This window comes from Oryzias melastigma, linkage group LG7, assembly GCF_002922805.2.
Source record: "Oryzias melastigma strain HK-1 linkage group LG7, ASM292280v2, whole genome shotgun sequence".
Lineage (NCBI taxonomy): Eukaryota > Metazoa > Chordata > Actinopteri > Beloniformes > Adrianichthyidae > Oryzias > Oryzias melastigma.
The window spans coordinates 7,548,637-7,569,484 of NC_050518.1; the positions used below are offsets into that span (position 1 = coordinate 7,548,637).

General features: G+C 38.4%; 1 protein-coding gene across 7 annotated transcripts in view; it reads left to right on the top strand.

Moving 5' to 3' along the window:
- scn8aa (sodium channel, voltage gated, type VIII, alpha subunit a) overlaps window positions 1-20,848 on the top strand; it is a 46,359-nt gene that overhangs the window by 1,653 nt on the left and 23,858 nt on the right. For 4 of the 7 annotated variants that reach the window (XM_024292916.2, XM_024292911.2, XM_024292914.2 and 1 more), the window contains exons 2-14: window positions 1,839-2,172; window positions 5,698-5,816; window positions 7,103-7,192; window positions 7,878-8,006; window positions 10,186-10,277; window positions 13,583-13,804; window positions 13,955-14,018; window positions 14,156-14,297; window positions 16,311-16,517; window positions 16,603-16,884; window positions 17,625-17,939; window positions 19,344-19,479; window positions 19,703-19,941. In XM_024292916.2, the coding sequence (XP_024148684.1) occupies window positions 1,894-2,172; window positions 5,698-5,816; window positions 7,103-7,192; window positions 7,878-8,006; window positions 10,186-10,277; window positions 13,583-13,804; window positions 13,955-14,018; window positions 14,156-14,297; window positions 16,311-16,517; window positions 16,603-16,884; window positions 17,625-17,939; window positions 19,344-19,479; window positions 19,703-19,941 (2,316 nt within the window). In that variant the 5' untranslated portion in view covers window positions 1,839-1,893. Of the gene's footprint in view, window positions 1-1,838; window positions 2,173-5,697; window positions 5,817-7,102; window positions 7,193-7,877; window positions 8,007-9,888; window positions 9,981-10,185; window positions 10,278-13,582; window positions 13,805-13,954; window positions 14,019-14,155; window positions 14,298-16,310; window positions 16,518-16,602; window positions 16,885-17,624; window positions 17,940-19,343; window positions 19,480-19,702; window positions 19,942-20,848 lie in introns of all 7 variants that reach the window. The other 3 variants (XM_024292912.2, XM_024292918.2, XM_024292917.2) reach the window with 3 other exon arrangements.

Below are 20,848 nucleotides of genomic sequence, written 5' to 3' on the forward strand. Positions count from 1 at the left end.
GATCCATCCTGCAGGACAGAGACACCGCATGATGAATGCTGCGATCACGATTTAGGGTGAGGAATAAAAGGATGGCCTGAAAGTCTGCAGAAAAGCACTGCTCTAGACTCAAGAATCATACTTTTCTAAGGAGAAAGTGCTTTGCATTTATCCCCCTGCGCGCACGCATTCACGCGGTCGCGCACGTGCCCTGCGCGGTGCTGAAGCGGACAGCGTCAGCAGTGCAGCAGAAGGTTCCTGTGTCCATTTTAAAGCGCGCGTCCTGGCTCACAGAGAGGGCATGTTTTCTGCGTGTTTGGGAGTGTTTGCGCGTGCGTTCGTGCACACTCCGAGTCTTTCCTGGGTGATATCAGCTTCACACATCGAGCACTTGCAATTACAGGGTGTTATGCAACAGGGGAGCAGGGGAGTGACGGGGCCTTGTGATACAGGTCCACCTTCCTCTTTACCTCCAATGAGTGGAAAATAAAGGTGTATGGAAAAAAATGGACATAAGAGCATACAAATCTAACTTTTGTGGGGTTTCTTTAATTTCCAGGCATGGCTTTGCTGGTTTTTCCATTAATTTCCATGTCCCCGTTTGCTTTAGTAGAGAAAAGGTTTTTTCTGGTAAAAAAAAAGGGGAGGAATCTTAAATAGGTCTTTATTAGAGAAATTCCTTTTAGTTTCACTCCATAAATGACCATAATTGGCCACATTTTTCTTATGATTCTGACAACCCTTTACTGACTAAAAGCATCTTAAAGAAAAATGCACAATTATTTAAATACTGCTCATTACGTCTACTAACATTTGAATGTCAAAAATATAAACAAACAAATATTCAATTTTATTTCTGGGATAAAATATCTACAACTTGTGCTATAAATCACATCCCATTACCATGTCAGTTTGCCTTATATTTTAACAATAAATTAGCCATAGTTAAACCATAAGACCATAATGTTTGCATACTACCTGAAACTTCAACTTGACAAAAAAGTGTTTTCCTGTTGATTTAATGATGCCAAAAGCCCTAGTAGCTATCACTTTTAGACATAGCAAAGATACAGTAATAGTGAATTGGACATTGGGTTTATCATATCATTTGCATTAGTAGTTATTAGGGATTCAACGATTCACTTTCCCCATGATTCAATTCAAATCTCGATTATTTTTTGGGTCATGGTTTTGTTTTGATTCAGTATATGATTTGTGTATCAAAAAAACATGTACAAAAATTATATTTTAGAATTTGATTATAATTGGTGCGGTCATGGTGATGAGGTCGAGCGGTCGACCTCTGATCAGAAGATCACAGGTTCAGATTCTGCCCTGCCCACTCGTGTTGAAGTGTCATTGAGGAAGACACTGAACCCCGCATTGCCACTTGTGGTTATAGGTTGGTGCCAGTGTTTAGCAGTGGAGCCGCCATCAGTGTGTGAATGTGTGTGGGTGTGTGTGTGTGTGTGTGAATGGGTGAAAAGGACTGTGATTGTAAAGCGCTTTGGGCCTTCTAAGAATGTAGTATAGTACTATATATATGCCATTTAACATTTAATAAGTGAGTAATAATGAAGAAAAACTGTTCAGTTGGCTCAAACCAAGCCAGATGTAATTGTAATAAAACAATAAATAATAAATCCCTCTTAAATTTAGCACAGCAGTTGTTTGACATTTTCAACGCAAACATACTGGCATACAGTAGGGATACAATGGTTCACTCTCCCTATGATTTGGTTTAATTGTGTAACGTACGGTTTGGTTTTCATTCCAGAATTGTAGCATTCCTTTGTAGTTATGGAGATAAACATGACCTGCAAAGTGATATTTCATGTTGTTTCTGCTGCTTCTTGCAGAACTGCTTCTGTGGATGGTACAAACCTAATGACCAAGTAGCTGCAGGATGAAAACATGGCTGCACCCCTTCTTGCACCGCCAGGACCTGATAGCTTCAAGAGGTTTAACAAGGAATCTTTGGTGGTCCTTGAGCAGCGCATCAAAGAGGAGAAAAACAGGAAGCCGCCCAAGCAGGACAGCAGCTACAGAGATGACGATGACGAGAACAAGCCGAGACCCAACAGCGACCTGGAGGCTGGGAAGAGCCTTCCCTACATCTATGGAGACATCCCTAAAGGAATGGTGGCGGTACCACTGGATGATCTGGATCCCTTCTACTTGAATACTCAAAAAGTGAGTTAAAAAAATCATGTAGAGCATTTAATCCAGACACTGTTTAGTAAATGTAAACTGTTTAGTAGGAGGAAACTAATAGATACAAGTTCAAAATGGTTGAAAAAACAAAATTATCTGCAATATAACGTGTTGGATCTGTTGCTTCATGCCGTTAATAAATTAGGACATTTTCCTTCAAGAAACTTTCCAACTTAGAATATTTTTTTAGGAAGTGTTTTATTATTTTATTTTTTAAAACTCTAAAGCACACATATTTCAAACAATTTTGGGAAAGTTTGCTTCTATATCAGTTGAAATGCATGGCCATTTGGTATATTTGTCAAAAAACTAATATAATTATCATTTTACTTTAATACTTTAAAATTTGTTATGCCTCAAAACTGTTGAAAACTCAATTTTTTGGGGAGATTAGACTCCATAACACAGAACCAGTTTTAATTTAGCAGCTTCTTTATCAACTGTAACAAGATGTTCTTGTGATCCTCATTTGATAAGATTGATCAGCAGTCCAGTTGTTTGTTCCAGTAAAGCATAAATGTCAGTTTGTGCTGATTAAAGGCTTCGTAACGTCACGGTGAGTCATATGTGCTCAGGAAAAAGGAAAGATGTTTAGTTTGAGCTCATTGACTTCCAGGTGTGAAATGTTTGCCATTATTTGATTATTATAATTAGATTGCACCTCCTAATTATGATTTTTTTTTGTTGAAGACCTTCAGGGAATGTGAGAGTTGATGTTGAAGGGGTTGTTGCAGTGTCTCTTATGTGCTTGGAGGGCTTTAGGGAAAGGTCAGAGGCAGTTACCGTGGAAAGACTATTGTTCCACATGGTTGATTTTCTTAATTGTTCAGAACCTAATCTGTGGCAGACAAGAGAAGCAGCAGCAGCAGGGAGGACTGTGGTTGTCATACAAGTGACGTGTCTCTCTTTGGACTTCCTGTCTTTTCTGAATGTGAGGACAACCAGGTTTGACCTTGAAGAGCTCTGAATATTGTCAGCTGTAAGAGGAGATCATATTTGTTTTATGCTTTGCCTGTAATAGTATGTCTCTTAAGGAAGTTCATGAAAATATAGGAGACCTTTCTTCCAAAAGCTTGGAAAATGTTAAAGTAGAATGTAAACTTCCTGAAATTGATCAGTCTATTTTAAAATATCAGAGCTACTGTCCATCTAGAATGTTTTTCAAACGCTGTCGTAATTATTCCCTAAGATAATGGATCTATTTGTAAAATGGTGGACTGCTGTGAGTTTTATATTCAGTATGCTAACAGGTTTACTATCTATTTTTAGCATACGTATGGAACAAAAATGGGCCAAAATAAGAAACAATCAATAAATCTAAATTAACGTTGTTTTGTTAAACCTGATTTAAAGCAAATAATGTAATCATGTGATTGGAGATCAGTATTAGTGTTTCTTGCAGGTATTGTGTGAGAGCCTGTAAGTGTGCTGTATGTCTGTATCGCCTTCTCCGTCTGTCTCTGTCATATACCTCAGAGTAAACGCTGCTCTTATGTAACCTACCAGTCCAGCACACAAGGAGGAGATGTGCTTCTGATCGCACGTGGCAAACATAGGTGGGACTGTTGATGTTCCTTATGTTTCCATAAAGCCACACTGTCATGCAGGTATATCCTGTAGAGTTCTTTGTGCTTCCATGTGTTTTTTTTCTTGAGGTTGTGTCAGTTATTGTCTTCAGCTGAGTCTATTTATGGCCTTCAATCTACTCTCATTCCAATGCCAAAGGGAACAGAAGTTGCTAGGGATCTCGAGCAGCCCTGACGTCAGATCAGGTGGTGACCTTGATGGTAGATCTGGGTCTTTGTCACTGACAGCTGACAGGCTAGTTCTTTGCAGGGAGGTGGGGGGGAAAGGTGCAAGGGGAGGAGGGGGCTCATCATCTTTTCTAATAAAAAAATTCAATTTGGGCTTCATGTAGATTATATCATTAGACAGAGGGGTTAGAAGACTGGCTGGCTGATGACGCAGCACCAGTTCTCCCCTCCGAGCTGGTGGTTGGAGCTGTGCCTTCCTGGCTCCGACCTGTCCAGGTCCTGTACAAGTCTGTCAAAACATTATTTTTAAAATGCGGATAAACCATGATATGAGGTTAGGGCAGGGATGAAATGGGTGACATATTCTTGCTCTGTTTTTGCAGTTTGTATCATTCAGGATGTCTTGAATTTGCACTTATTGAAGTGTGGAAATTAAAAAATAGATATTAAATTAGGAGGAATTATGATTATAGGATTGTAAAATGGCTTGGGTTGACAGAGGGAGTGAGTGTCAAGGAAAGGAGCCATTAAATGCGGTCCATCTACGGTTAACTGCGGGGGGGTTGCGAGGAGAGGGCTCACTAAACGTTTGAGACGACCCTCACTGATGCACATGCTGCTTCTCTGCTGCTTCTCTGCCGCTCCAAGCCTCTGTGCCGAGGAGCTCTCCAGCCCCTCCTCCCATCCCCCTCTCCATCTTCTGCCCAGCTCCTGCTCCTCGGCTCCCTCCGCCCTGCTTCTGCTCAGCCTGCTGCTGCCACAGTTGCTGCCTGCTCGCCTGCTTCACTTGCTCTGCATCTCCCCTGTTTCTCTCAGCATTTCCTCTTTCTCTGCTCTCCCCGTTTGCTCGGCTCTCGATTATGAAATTTTCAGTAGCTTTGCAGCAGTCAAGTCATGCGTTATAAAAAATAGACATGTAAAGCAGCTTTTTTATGTTTTTTCAGATTAAATGGATGGTGGTACAGGGAGATAATTTTTTTGCTTTCTGCACGCATCTTAGTGTCAGGTTTCTCTCAGTATGTTTGTTTTGGTGTTTGCTTGCATTATTTTATCTGATCATAATGTTAGAACACATGTGAGATTATTGGTCTGATGATAAATGGTCAAACCAATAATAGTAATCAAAGTTTATTAATCGCAAATGAATTTGGTTTATATCAAATTCATATTGTTAGTAGGCTGCATCTCTTTACCGTGAGAACACAATCTTTTTTGCTTCACATTACCTTTTATTTATGGGTCCTGCTTTCCTCTTTCCTCCTCCTTCTTCCATTCCCTCCTGACTCCTCTGTTGGTGGCTCTGCAGGGCTTAATGTAGTGAAGGGTGCCTTGTTAAAAGCACACGAGTCCATATCACTTGTGCAAATGCACAGTTTCATTAAAGTTTCATCGCCATATTTTATTTAAACAATTATGAGGTTATCCTCTGAAAGGGGGCTCGCGTTTTCCTCTGGCTCCTTTCCTTTCCTCTGAATCTGGGCTGGTGTCGGGCAGAACAGCTCTGAGAGACTGGAACAACAGCAGAAGCATCAGAAACATCCTGATGGTTCAGTTTGTCTTTATATGGGGAAATCAGCAAACTTTCTCTCTTAGAAGCAAATAATCAAATTGTTTTATTGATATAGTCAACAAATAAATATAATCAAAAAGGTATATTAAGTGTTTGCTAAAGCAACGTTCATCTGTTTGTGGCTTTCTTTTCTGCCTAACTAAATATTTCTTCTCTTTTTGTCTCTTCTTCTCTCCACAGACATTTATAGTGCTAAATAGAGGGAAGACAATCTTCCGTTTTAGTGCCACACCTGCCTTGTACTTCATAAGTCCTTTCAATCCGATTAGGCAACTAGCTATTAAAATTTTGATACATTCATATCCTTTGAAATGGGTTCTGTTAACAGCAGCTACAAGAGGATTTCCTGTTCACGTGCATTATTTATGATGATATGTTCTGTCTTTATGCAGATGTTTCTAGTGGCTGTCACTGCTTTAGAGGCTCTGTGTGTAACATCCACATGTTTTCATGTACAGGGTACCCTACAGTAGCCATTTTATTACTGCGAGGATAAGGCCGGCAGCAAATGATGAGTCATGCCTAACAGTAAAGCGAGCTCTCAGAACACCCATTATTAGTGCAATCCACCCAGGTACCCAGACTGAGCAGCTGCACCCCTCTTTGTTATGAGAGCTGTAAAAGAAGATTTAGGAGGAGATAAATTATTTTTAAGAATGCGCTCAACACCCACGTAGTGGGCGAATCTACATTTGGCCACACAGAGAAAAATATTTATGAATTCATAACACAGATGGAATATATTTTTGTAAAAAAAGATGAGATAATTCGAATGGCTGCTTCACAAAGTCAGTCATTACATACAACCTGACAAGAGTTGAACGTTTGCCAAAAAGACAAAATGAGATTTAACATTAAAGTAATTTAAAAGATCATTATTGAATTTAGAGCACATGTTCTTCGTATTGCATCCATTAGAGAACAAACAAACCCAGCAAATATTAGTTTATTCCTATTGTACAGGCTGCAGTGCAGCCCTGCACTTCTGGACAATGTCAGCACAGAAGAGTGCAGATCGGTTTCTGAAATAGTTTTTTCTATTTCATTGTGCATTTATGTCTAGTTTATTTATTTTCTAAGGGATTAAGTAATTGGTGATTTTAAATCATATTTTTTTAATAGTATGATAGAGAACATACTTTTACTTTTAAAAAAAATCCTCAAACACAATGTTCTATGTATAGTAACTGCCAGGCACAATAACATTATATCCTAAGTAGTGTGTTATTGTCACACAGTGTTGCCTAAGCATTCTTAGGAGAAAAGGTGTACCTAAATACATTCAAATGCTCACTGTTTGCATCAAATATTTTGATGACTCATCATTCTCTGCAATTTTTTTTTCTTTTTTGCACCTATAGAGCATTGTGCATTATGCCTTTGCCTTACCACACTGTCTGAATATTTTATATGTGAAATAATGGCCCTTGTGGCAAGCACGCATATGCATCTTGTGGTAAGAGCTTTCTGCATGTTGAAAGCTTTAATAGTTAACTGAACCATAATATAAGAATTTATACTATAGTGTTGTGATTATACATTATCTTTGAAATCTTTTTCATACTTTCCTTAACTTACTTCCCACTCTTTTCAGCATGATCATTATGTGTACTATTTTGACCAACTGTATATTCATGACCTTTAGTGATCCCCCCGAATGGTCAAAACAAGTAGAGTAAGTATTCATTTAATACTCTCACTACTGTGATGTATTCATTGTGCATGTATATAAATACCGTCTAAGGAGTGTTTAGAATAAAGATGATCGTTTTATCAAAATTAATGCTCATAGATTGGAAAAACAACAGCACTTGAAGAATAAAACCATACAGAAATGGTGACTAAAACGTTCAGTGTGGAGGACAATATTGGTATTGGATACTTTAAACATTTTTTTATTTAAAAAAATAAAAAACTGAGCAAAACTAATTGGAAGAATGTACCATTTGGAGAATTATAGCTGCTCAAACCATAGGACTTTTACAAAATGTCTTAATTTCAACAACCATACTAGTTTTTTATCATGTAGTAAATCCAATTTAGCTCCCAGACGACATAAGCTTATTAGTTTTGACAGTTAGAGACTGTTATCATGTTGACATTTAATTTAAAACATGTTTATGCCTACTTTGGCTTCTGATTAAATGAGCTATTCAGATTCTTTTCTATCAGTTTGAACAGACGCTCATTATTACCACACTTTAATTATGCTCAAACCATCAATTATTTAGTAGTTATGTTTCTTTATTATATTTTTGCTGTGCAATATATCCATTTTATTACCCTTAGCTTGTAATTTCTAATGTGTTGCAGCAGTTAATGAACATAAACTGATCCTGTCACCACTCTCTGTCTTCCAGGTACACATTCACAGGAATTTATACATTTGAGTCTCTTGTAAAAATCACTGCCCGTGGATTCTGTATAGACGATTTTACATTCCTAAGAGATCCCTGGAACTGGCTGGATTTCATGGTCATTTCAATGGCGTAAGTTCTTCTCTTGGTTAAACTAGCAGTAGATGTACAAATGCAGTTAAATTGAAGCTTTAGTGAACGTGACAGTGATAGATGGGCATATAGGTCGGTGTTTTAGTGCATTAAGTTAGAAAATGATTCTTAAGTGAAATAGAGTTCTTAAAGACCCACTCCCATCATCTTTTGATTTGTTTTAAAGCGTTTCTGTGAGAACGTTTTAGGATTATGCCGTTTTAGCCAAAAACTAAATCTGTGTTGTTTTTTAGGACATACTTTCTGCAGAGCGGCAGTAGTTCTTAATTCTAAGTTCACAGAATCAAATTCAAATTTTGCGTTAAATTTGCATCAGACGCCACTCTTTAAACTCACATCAGATTTGCTGCTGGACGCTTGTCCAGAAAATGTCTGCACAAACATGAGGTATCAGACGCGTGTGGGAGGAACCACTGTCCAAATGTTGAGCCTCATCACTACACGGAATTATTGACTGTATAATTCATTTATAATTTATGGAAGACACAGATGATGCTGAGAGATCAGGTTTGTTTGTTTTGGAGAGTTTTACAAAAGCATTTGTAATCATGTCTTCATGTCTGGGTTAATGAGATCATTCACAGTATCTCCCAGTACTGTTAAGTTCTGAATGATGGTCGCTTTCAGAGGCTCTTCCATCTCTGTGTGACCCAGTTTGACGATTTGCTGTCCCACATTAGTCCGAGGAATTAAAAAAATAAAGTTCAGGATGAGAAGAATCTGCTTTTTCTCAGTGTTGGTTTTGGATTGCATCCAGTTATCACATCATTAACACGTAATCGACCAAAACTGAGTTTCTGAATGGTTGACGAGACTTCTTTGCCAAAGTTCAGATATTTGAAGTCTGGATGGGACGCGCCGTTGCCAGACAAACATGGTCGACGCTCAAGTCACGCCACAGATCATCTGATTGCATCTGTACATTGACTTAACATTAAAACTGGATGCCTCTGATGTGCAAATTGTTTGACCGTTGCTTTAGAAATTGCCTCTGAGTTGTGGGCAGGACTGTTGGCACAAAGTACCACACCTCTCATTTCCCCTCCCCTTTGCTGAGAGTTCTCTGTTTACATGCTCTCCCACTAGCTTACAGTGCTTCACACTCTCAACCTAGCACTATTGGTGCAACAAAAATGGCGAGCATTTTTGGAGTTATCCAGCTGCACATTTTTTAGTCAGATGCCAGATCAGAATAGAGCCTAGCAAGGGAAATTGTGGCCCACACGTTGTATTTTATTCGTCTGTTGCTAATTCACAACGATTTGAATAAAGACATATCCATAAATGCAGATTTGAGCTTAATTTTCTTAACCTATGCCCTTCATCAGAAAAAGGCCACAAGAACATGTTAAAACACCAAAAACAGAATTTTAATTGGAATGGGTCTTTATAAACTCTAAAACAGGTCATAGAACTGGATGTTTTAGTGAAAGTTTTGCTGACGTTTTTCTTTCTGTCTGAATGTCATGTGTCCTCCATTGATCTGAAACTTTTCTGATTCTTCTCTGAAATTGAGACCAGCCTCTGTCTTTCCTCTTCTTTGAAACCCCCCCACCACAGTATCATTCATCAGATTTATTTCCATCTTCATGTCCTTCTCTCTCACCTTCCAACTCTCTGGAGCCTGCAACTTCCAGCTTGAAGCCCCAGATCTGTCCTGTTCTCTGCATATCATCAAGTAGTTAATGCGGATGTCTGTCTTCTTACAGACCTGGAGACCCACTCCCAGTGATTCATTTCTTGTAAAACCCATCCTGTTGGTGCTTATTGATTTACCACAAAGCCCGTTTGTTTGTGAACGCACATTCTCAGCATTTGTCTGTAAATAACGAGCTGTTGTAACTGTGGTCTGATCCTGCAGGTATATAACAGAGTTTGTAAACCTAGGCAATGTCTCAGCTCTGCGCACGTTCAGGGTGTTGAGGGCATTGAAAACTATTTCTGTAATTCCAGGTAAGACAGGATGGGGTGGGGGGCGGTGGGGCGGGGTCGGTGTTAGGTGTGCGTGTCTTTCTTTCCTTTTACCTTCCACCCTTCTCCTCCGTGGACAGGCTCTGTGAGTGGCGTCGTCTTCTCCCGGTTCGGTGGTGTTGTGCTCTTGGCGTGTGTGGTTTTTGTCATCGTGTTTGTTCTGTGTGTGATCCTTCCCCTATTTCAGATATATAACAGAGTTTGTGGACCTGGGCAATGTATCTGCGCTGAGAACGTTCAGAGTTCTCCGAGCATTGAAAACTATCTCTGTCATTCCAGGTGAGACTCAGTTTAAACACTAAGGCTGATCCTCTCACCCTTTCTTTTCTACTTCACTAATATTATGATTATAGTTATGATTTGAGTAGTAAGAAAAAAATTGGAGAAAACCATTTTTTGATTTGATTTACCTACAACAAATATCAAAAATGGTACTAATACATTTTTGATAGGCTTTGCAGTCTCCTTTAGGCCCATCTACCTTTCTTCTAAAGCTGTAGCATTCTTATAAGGTTTGTCACCAACTGTATGTTAACATCAAGTATTATATTAGCTTTAGTGGTACTCAAATTCCTATGTTTGGAGTAAAGGAAATCTATAATAGTGTTCTTGAATATAAAAATGAAATCAGCATCTGGATTTATCAATCCTTAATGATGCTTTATTATTGTTGCACATGCTTTCTTACAGACTGAATTTGGAAAACCTGAATTTCTGCTATAAGAACAGTAAAATAGTATCTATAAATATATGAAGACTGCCAAGCCTAGCTTGTGAACATATCTCTTATGCTGCATGATGCTTTTCGGTCACTTGCTTTTATAATTATAGCCTATTAAGAGCTTGGCTGACAAATGGCATTGAAAGTTTGATTTGCCCCCTTTTTTCAGTTTGACTGATTTTTTTTTCTCTCTTTTCTTTTTTTTTGTGACCTAACGGAATGACAAATGTCTTAGAGAATGTGTTGACATAACATAAAGTGTGGATGCAAACATTTGTTGATCTGTAATGTCAAACAGATGTTGCATTTATGCAAAAGAGCTGCTACAGTTGACTTCCATGAAAAGATGACACATTTTTTTGCCACATCAGATGAAAGTTTTTAGTTAATAAGATCTCATATTTGGAACCATGAGGATTTCCTTAAGCCACAGTTTATTTTTTTGTATAGTGAGTGAATTGGTGCCATGTTGGTGCACGAATAGCCACATGTTAGCTCAGCCTAAAGACTGCAAACACCTATCTGCTCTGTTAAAACTGTTATGAGGCCAGTTTCAATAAGCTAAATATTTTCTATAAACAGGGCTCACTGTTTTTCTGCCAAAAAGTTGCTTTAGATTTAGGCAAAAACATGTTGCTGGTGTTAAGTTTACAAAAGACTGTTCCTTTAAGAAAATATAAACAAAACATTTTTTTTTGTAAATTCATAAAAGTCACATTTAAACCAGGTCTGTTTTGTATAAGCTGTTCAAAATAATTTCGCATGCAGTATCTTCCTATAGAAGCATACCCTAAAAAATATTTGACAGTTCTATTTTAACAAAAAATATAAAGTGATATTGTGAGACTGAGATGTCTGACAAAAAGCTGTATTTAGAAGTGGTAATCTGCAGTCACACATTGGCATCATTGGGTACATGTGCCTCTCACCAAAGGATTATAATAGCTTGTTTAAGATGTTTCTTGATGAGACAAAAAAATCTACATTATAATGAACTTTTTACAGAAATTAAGACATGTTAGAGTTGTTGAATATTTTCCAAAGTATAAAACTGAACCAACAGAAGAATTGTTTTTGAAAAGCCAATCAAAGTTCTATTCATCCATTTTCTGAACTGGCTTAATCCTTATGGGGCAAAGGGGTTGCTGGAGCCTATTCCAGCTACTGCTGGGTAAAGGCTCGGTACAGCCTGGACAGCTCGCCAGTCTATCGCATGGCAATGCCTATTAATTAATTTTTATACAGTTCAGTAATTAGCTCAAAATCTCCACCTAAAGAAAGCACCTTACAGAAGAAAAGTGTCACTAATGTGAATGACATTTGGGCAAAATGCCTTTACTTGGATCAAAGATCGGATTAGAATTTAACTGTGTACATGGGCCCTGAAAAACTTTATCTGAATATAACAAACATTTACCTATGCCACAACAAAAAGCGCCCTCTCTTGCTCGCAGACATGAAGCTAGGAGTCTGACTGCTCTGTTCAGAGAGACGGTTCACTCGTGCTGAACAGCTGGCTGGTTCTGTTTGCACTACGAAGGCTCCTTTACAGCACCACACCGTCTACGCATGATGTGAAATCCAGAATAGTAATGACACACACTTGTAATAAATCGTTTATATGCACCACAATTGGATCAACAAATATCATAACCCACTTATCTCGATCAGAAGGAAATTTTGATCCAAATGAGTCTGATCGGGTCAGAGTATTCCATTTGGTGTGTTTAAATGATGCATTTTTATTCTGATCAGGCGTTTATTCCAATTACTTGTGTCCATGTAAACATAGCTACTCATAAACTTTAAAACCTTCACTGACAGTCTTGATCATTTTTATGCTGAGTCATGTTTGACTGATCTCCTTTGATCACAGTATATGCTTCCACTGTGTCACTGTCCATGCAAATGCCTCCAAGCCAGGAAATGTCAGTGTCACTTCTTGTTATTCTTTGCTTCGTGTCAACAGTGTATCCTTATCTTCAGAGGGAAATGCGTCAAGAAAACCTGATCATTGGATAGTTTTAAGTCTAGAAAGACAGTGGAAAGCTTTATTGCTGTCCACAAAAAAAGCTATTAACAGTTGGAGGATTTTATTTTTTTGTTTTTAAGGTAAAGTTGCATTTTATTTAGTAAACTTGTAAATAAGATAGACAGCAGGGTCATGTTAGGAGCTGTCAGTGCTTTCCTATTAACACTTTATACAAGACAGTTCAAGAAAGTGCCTGCAAAGGCACTGGCATTGAATTGCTCCTGTTCAGCCTTGGAGTTTAAATGACCTGCATGTGTTTTTCAGTTCCCTTGCCTGTGCCTCTGTCCCTCTCATGGCCCCCTGTCGTGCTGCTGTGCTCTCTTCTTTATAGATTTCCTCCCACTTTTCTATAGTCTTCCCCCTCTTTTTGCACCATTTCAATCATTTAGTCCTCCAATGTAAACTTTCCTCATTTAGGTTTAATTTGAATAATATCTAAAAAGAGTGGGAAGGCTTCAAGGTATGTTCTGTTAGTTGTTTCTGGAGATGCTTTGTAAATAATTTGTTGGTTTTATGCCAAAAATATGACTACACAAATCCAAAAATATGCAACAAAAGTGAACATTATTCTGAAGAATTTGGCCTTTTGTCACAACAGAGAAAACACTTAGATACACGTGATATCTAATTTAAGACTATGCATTTGTTTTAGTACATTTCAATTCAAAGTCAGTTAATTTGTGATTAATGGAAAAAAATAAAAAAGAACAAAAATTGGTTGTTTCTCAGTATTAAAACGTGATTTGATTAATGCCTAAGAAGAACCTGTGACTTTGGCTGCTATTGCTTCACCTCGTGGTTCTGTGTGTGTGTGTGTACGTGTGTGACCAGGCCTAAAGACCATCGTTGGTGCCCTGATCCAGTCTGTGAAGAAGCTTTCGGATGTGATGATCCTGACTGTCTTCTGCTTGAGTGTCTTTGCCCTCATTGGTCTCCAGCTCTTCATGGGCAACCTGCGCCAAAAGTGTGTTTATTGGCCAATCAATTTGAACGAAACATACCTGAACAATGGCAGCAAGGGCTTTGACTGGGATGAGTACATCAGTAACGATAGTAAGTACAGAAAGAAAAATGAAAATGTTCATAAAAGCAGCATTCCTCAATAGGGAAAGAAAAACTTCTCAGACTTTTATCCTTTATAGCAAAAAACCGTAAATTAATTTTTTTTAATGGAATGATTGTTAAATAATTGTTTTTCTGCAGCCAATTTTTACAAACTGCATGGCCAGATAGACCCCCTGCTCTGTGGAAACAGCTCAGACTCTGGGTGAGCCAGCTTTTCCTAATTTATGTATCGATCATTAAACAAAAGCCTTATATATGGCTTTAAAACTAATAAGATGGCGTTTATGTGTCAGAAATACTTAAATGGTGTTACTCTCCCTGTGTGTCTTCACCCTGTAGCCGCTGCCCGGAGGGCTACACGTGCATGAAAGCTGGGAGGAATCCAAACTACGGCTACACCAGCTTTGACAGCTTTGGCTGGGCCTTCCTTGCTTTGTTCCGACTCATGACACAAGACTTCTGGGAAAACCTTTATATGCTGGTAAAGTAGATATATCAACAAGCCCAGCTTCTTTCACCATTTAACACATACTGTACATTGATTTGTGTGAGCTAGTTAATCTTCAACATCTAGGCACAATAAGGCTGTATGTGTTTGACTAGTAAAAATGAAATGTATGGTTTAACAGTCAATACTGTCATAGTGCAGACTTAATTCTATTCTGCTGTATTTTTTTAAGAGGAGATGCAATACAGACAAAACGTAGAAAAGTAGTCCATGAGCAAAGTTCCTGCCCAAAGTCGTGATTTTGTATTTATTTTTTTATTCATACCTATTATGAATCAGCCCAAAAGTGACAGGGAAAACTTAAAAAACAGTCAATTATTCACAGCCCTGGCAAATTCTAAACATGCCACCTATTGCTTAAACATAAATGAAAGCTAGGAATAATGTTTACAATGCTCCCTTTTCTACATTGTCTTATTTCCTGTTTTATTTTCAATCAAGAGAAAATGTTAGTATAAAAGGAACATTTAGTCATAATTTGGGTGTGAATTATTTCAGGCTTGACTACATGTACAGAGCAGTAATAATTAAAACCAGGGCATGTTAAAAAAATGTAGTTACAACAGTAAATGCTCCTCCGAATCTCTGTTATTTCTTTAAATAATACAAACTCACTTATTTGTTTTGACAACTGGGAAGGAGTACTGTGCCTTTGCTCAACTGTAAAAACAACTGTTTTTCATTTACTCATTAAAGCAAGTCAGTATTTTGGACACTTTGTATGTTTATTATTAGTGTTTGGAATCACAGCCTCTTTAAGAGAAACCTGTATTTGAATATTAAAATAATCTGATAGAAGAATCTGTTTCTATAATTGAATTTATTTACAATCCATACAAAAAAAGTGTCTGGATTTTAGATAATTTTTAATTCCTGATCTTAAAAGTAATCTGCACTGACTCACTCTCATAGACATACTATTGGCCAGGCCTTTGTAGATCTACACAGTTTTTTTAAAAATCACTTTAATAACTGGACACTCTCATATGTTCTGTTTACTGTTTTCAGCCATGTGCTACTATGGAGTGTAAACTCCCACCTGCGGTGTATATTTGTAAAGACGTCATGTTGTTGCGTATCTTTGTTCGGTTTCAGACAGAGTTGTGAATTGCCCTTATTTTAGTTTTACTGTTTAAATTCACATGCTTAATTTGTTTTTTTTTTGCCCTTTCTGGAAAATTGACAGCTATTCTATCATCAGCCACCAAAATGTTCTTAAAATACACAATGGGTATAAGAAAGGAAGCAGAAAATATTTATGTTTCAGACAGAGAATTCATGCGATCGGGTGAGGCATTGATCGACTTTTCTCTTTCAGTCGATCGCTCTCCCTCTAACTGATCTCGACCAATACAACCATATTAATTCTAAATTTTAAATATGACTGTGTAAATAGATAGTTGAAATATTTTGATCAGAGTGTGCTTCCAAGGCAAATACAACCTAAGATTAACTTTTTATTATTTTGTGGGACATTACGATTTTAATTTTGAAAAATAAACCAAATTAGAAGAAACTCTCCTCTGATCAGGCGATTCCAAAACCACAAGTCTTTTTTTAGCCAGTCATATACAGTTATTTTAATAGAAGGTTTTATCCTGCGATATATATAAAACAGGAATGATTACAAGCATCTATCTGTAACATTAAATATTAAATACCATTGGAGGAAAAAAGGAGTAAATCATTTTTATTTTGTTTTTACTTTTTCTTTTAGTAAAAAAACATAAAAAAAAAGTTTTTTTTGTTTTAGGTTTATACTTGTCAACTACAAGAATATTCAGACTATATTGTTTTTAGACATAAAGGAGGTATTTATTTTGCCACATCATTCTAAGTAATTTTAACACTAAATAATTAAAAAATATTTTTCATCTGATGTTCTGAAAAGACATGCATCTTAAATCCATTTATGATAAGTGATTGTCAGATTTTGTAATGAACTCACTTGTCTCCCTTCTATGGTGCTTTGGCTTCTCTTTCCAGACTTTGAGGGCAGCAGGGAAGACCTACATGATCTTCTTTGTCTTGGTGATCTTTGTGGGCTCATTCTACCTGGTCAATCTAATTCTGGCTGTTGTAGCCATGGCTTATGAAGAGCAGAACCAAGCCACAATGGAAGAAGCCCAGCAGAAGGAGGAAGAATTTAAGGCTATGCTGGAGCAGCTGAAGAAACAGCAGGAGGAAGCCCAGGTCTGCACTCTACGCTATGGAAACCAAAGTGATTACTGACTAGTATTAATCATGTTTCTTTACTCATGCTCTGTTTTCTTTGTAGACTGCTGCCATGGCAACATCTGCTGGTACAGTGTCAGAGGATGCAGTAGAGGATGACGGAGGGGGGCATATGTCTTGCAGTTCGTCAGAGATGTCAAAGCTTAGTTCTAAGAGTGCCAAAGAACGCCGAAACCGTAAGAAGAAGTGGCGACAGAAAGAGCAGGAGAAGGAGAAGGGCGATAGTGAGAAGTTTGTCAAATCAGAGTCAGATGATGGAAGCAAAAGAAGCCGCTTCCGTTTTCCTGATAATCGACTGGGTCGAAAGTCTTCCATCATGAACCAGGTAAGAAATTATGTCTGATTTAGCAAAGTGTACTGAGCTTTTCTGTTTGTTTCGCCAGTCTGTCACAGGGCCACTGTGAGGCAAGAGCGCTAACCACTGCGCCACCGTGCAGCCCTCGGCTAAATATAATCTAAATAATGTTTTACACTTTTGATTTACAAAATTATGTTTGACTTCAAAATTTGAAAAGCCAAACACAATCTCTACTGCACAGGAGACGCACACAGAGGAGATATGTTTTATAGGAGATTGATTCATAATGGTCCACAGCCAATCAGGACGCAGAACACAATGCACTGTACAAAAAAAAGACGATAAAGCACGCAAAGTTGCATTAAAAAAATGATCATGAAAAAAGGGTGTACTGTGTTTAGATTGTGTGATATTTCTTTTTAACAAAAATCCCAAACAACCTAAAAAGACCAACCAGTCAAGAAAATGTGAACATTAAGAACTTACTTAGTTTTGTAAAATGCACATACAGAGGAGCACACAGTGGCTGCTGATATTGAAGGACATGTCCAAGCTCTGAATTATTTACAGTAAAAATATGAATATTTAAGATAGACCAATCCTGCAGCTTTGTTTGAGATGAGCTGGAGCTCTTATATCCTGTATTTTATTGTAACTTTAAGACACAGACCTTTTGGTTTTACATTATTTTTCTGTCATTTTGTAATAGAAAATCTGCATCAGCCACATAAACACCTCCTGTTATGCCTTTTTTGTCTTTTCTCCAGTCTCTCCTTAGCATTCCTGGCTCGCCATTCCTCTCCCGCCACAACAGCAAGAGCAGCATCTTTAGTTTCAAGGGCCGAAGCAAGGATGTGGGCTCGGAGAATGAGTTCGCCGATGATGAACACAGCACGGTTGAGGAATGCGAAGAGCGCCGTGGCTCCCTGTTTAGCCCCTACCGACGGAACAGCTACACGGGCTTCCATGGAAAGAGGAACAGCACAGTGGACTGCAACGGAGTGGTGTCACTTATCGGCACTGGGCCCGGTGGACGACTTCTGCCTGAGGTGAAAATAGATAAGGCAGCTACTGATGACAGTGTAAGGAAGTCAGTGAGTAGACCTATCTAGGCATGGGCCCCCTCTCGTCCGTTTCTTTCCGGCTCTTTCCTCTGTTCTGTCATCTTTGCAAGTCCGTATGTATCTCTTGGCTAAGCGCTCGTGCCACCCCTCCCCCAGCCCTCGCAGTGAATGCTGCCTTCCAGTAGTAGGCAAAGGATGGAGAAGCTAGATTGAACCATAAAGTATGAAGTCAGCTGTTTTTCTTAGGTCAGTAGAACTAAATCTTCTTGGTAGTTTCGTTGGCTGATGAAAGGGATAAGTGTTGAATGTCAATTTAGTCTATAATACAATAATCAGCAACACGCTCTATCACTGAGTTATTCGATTTTGAGACAGAAATAATTCCGAAAATATTCTACATATAGATCAATTTTCTTTTTAACACTCCTGTCAAAGAGTTGATAATGATGAGCTAACACGCTCCAGTGTGGAGATGTATTCCTCCAGGCGTTCAGGTCCTCTGCTGTGTGTGGGTAGATCTGCAGTAGAAGGAGGAGGAACTAAACTGTTTTTGTCTGTTTCCTCTGAGAGCATTTCAGAGCAGATATTAAAGTACCACACATATACCATCCTGTAAGGCCATCTTGAAATGTGTTGAGACACAAAGGAGGGCTGCTGTCCTTGTCTGTCCTTACCTTTCACTGTCTTTCAACTGTCCCTGGTCAACAGTAGTAAATTAGTCGTGTCTTATTCCAGTTAGCATGGTAGATTTGAACTTCAAATTAGAATGAGCATGACATAGAGAGTGGTTATGTTGACTGTAATTTTCCTCTCCTTTTCTTTGACTTGGAGCATGCACATGCATGACAATTGGATGGATCTGAACTACGTGCCTCCATATGATCTCTTTACAATGCTCTTAACTTGGTGGTTGCAATATAAGTTATATGGGTTCAAAGAAGGAGGGTATGTTAGAATTTATTTGCAAATTACACTAAAATGGCCAGATTTGGGAAACAATGAAAAAAAGCAACCTAATGATTATATTGCAATGGCAACGAAGCTTCCATTCTTGCATGACATGACCAAAAAAGCATTCATGCAGAAACAGTTCTCCTCACACAATAAATCCCAGCCCATCTATTATCAAATTGCAATGAGCATTTGTATTCAAAAACAATTAGGTCAAATAGTCCTAGATCACTGCTCACACTTTGGCTGAGATCTGCATGCATTTACATCACACACACTCATGAAATACACAAATTATCCTTGAAATCAGCATTGAAATCAAAAAGAGTGAAACTTTCCCAAAAATCGAATCCTCTATTACTTAACCTGACAATGCTGTGGTGCACTTCCCTCCGCCAGCCACCGGTGGGTATGTGGGATGGTGTTCATGTCCTCTCCATGGGTGCTTGATTCTTCCTCTCCTCCTGACAGCCAACTACTGAGGTTGAGGTGAAGAAGAAGCTGTCGGGCTCCCTGATGGTGTCTGTGGACCAGCTCAATACCTCCTTTGGGCGGAAAGAGCGGGCCAACAGTGTCATGAGCGTCATTACCAACACACTAGTGGAGGGTACTGCCACTTTTACCCACCTGCTCTCATTATTTTTAAACTAGGGCTGCTCTCATTGTTTGAATAGCTTGACATGAGTTTCCTGCTTATCTGCTTTGCATATCCAATGGTACCAGATACATACAATGCATACAAATTTTCTGTCATATATACCATTGCATGCAGTATGCTCTTGCACACACCTATGTTTGGTCTTGACGTGTGGTCCGCGCTGTGTCTTCAGAGCTGGAGGAGTCTCAGCGAAAGTGTCCGCCATGCTGGTATAAATTTTCTAACACATTCCTGATCTGGGAATGCTGCCCCTTGTGGATTAAGATCAAGGAGATTGTAAACCTCATAGTCATGGATCCTTTCGTGGACCTGGCCATCACTATCTGTATTGTCCTCAACACCCTCTTCATGGCAATGGAGCATTACCCCATGACCACTGAATTTGAAGATATGCTCTCCGTGGGTAATCTGGTGAGTGCTACTTTTAATTCCTTCTCAGTTATCTTTTTTTAAATCCAAATCAGATTTACACCTGGAGTCTTTTCTGTTTCCTCTGAGCTCATAGAAGGATGTTATTTTTGGACGATCATTGACAGCACTTTCATCTCCTGTTCAGAGTTGAAAGGGAATTAAAGTGTTTTTTTTCCCAGCACACACACATTTTCTCTTTCTTCCTCTGGATGAGTGCAGCTTCAGGGACCAGCTTCCTTCTCTGCTGATTGGCTGAGCGGAGGGAGGCCTGTGTTAATACCTCATGATCAATAAACTTCTTTAAAACGGTGCCTGAATCATGGCTTAAAAATCAAATCACATTTTATTTTTCCAAATGTATTTTTTTCCATTTATTTTTAAAGCATAAATACCATTTGCTCAATGCTAATAATAGTTAAAAAAAAATCTAGTTAAATGGCTGAAAACCCTCTTTTGTTCTATTTTAAAAACGTTCCCAGTGGTGTTTTAATTATGATTATGCCGTCCTCAGCCAAAATCAAGTTAGGTTGTGGGTGGGATGGTAGGTGTGGAACAATAGCCCTCCTCCTTTCTTCTACCCATTTTGCCTCGCCCAGTCTATTTTCTGTCACAAATACGTTCTTTTTCAAGCTATATTTTTTCTACTGCTCCTGTTTCACAATGAACCGAATAAAGATATGATAAAGAAATGCAATTTTGGGCATAACATCTTAAAATATTTCCTCCATCATCAAAGAAATACCACAATGACATATTAGAAACACCAAAAACACAATTTTCATTGTAGTTGGTCTTTAAAGTTCAGGACTCTATTATTCCTGACAACTGTTTCTAAGATTGTTAGACTTTTTTTTTCTTTACTTTTTGGCCATATATATATATATATATATATATATATATATATATA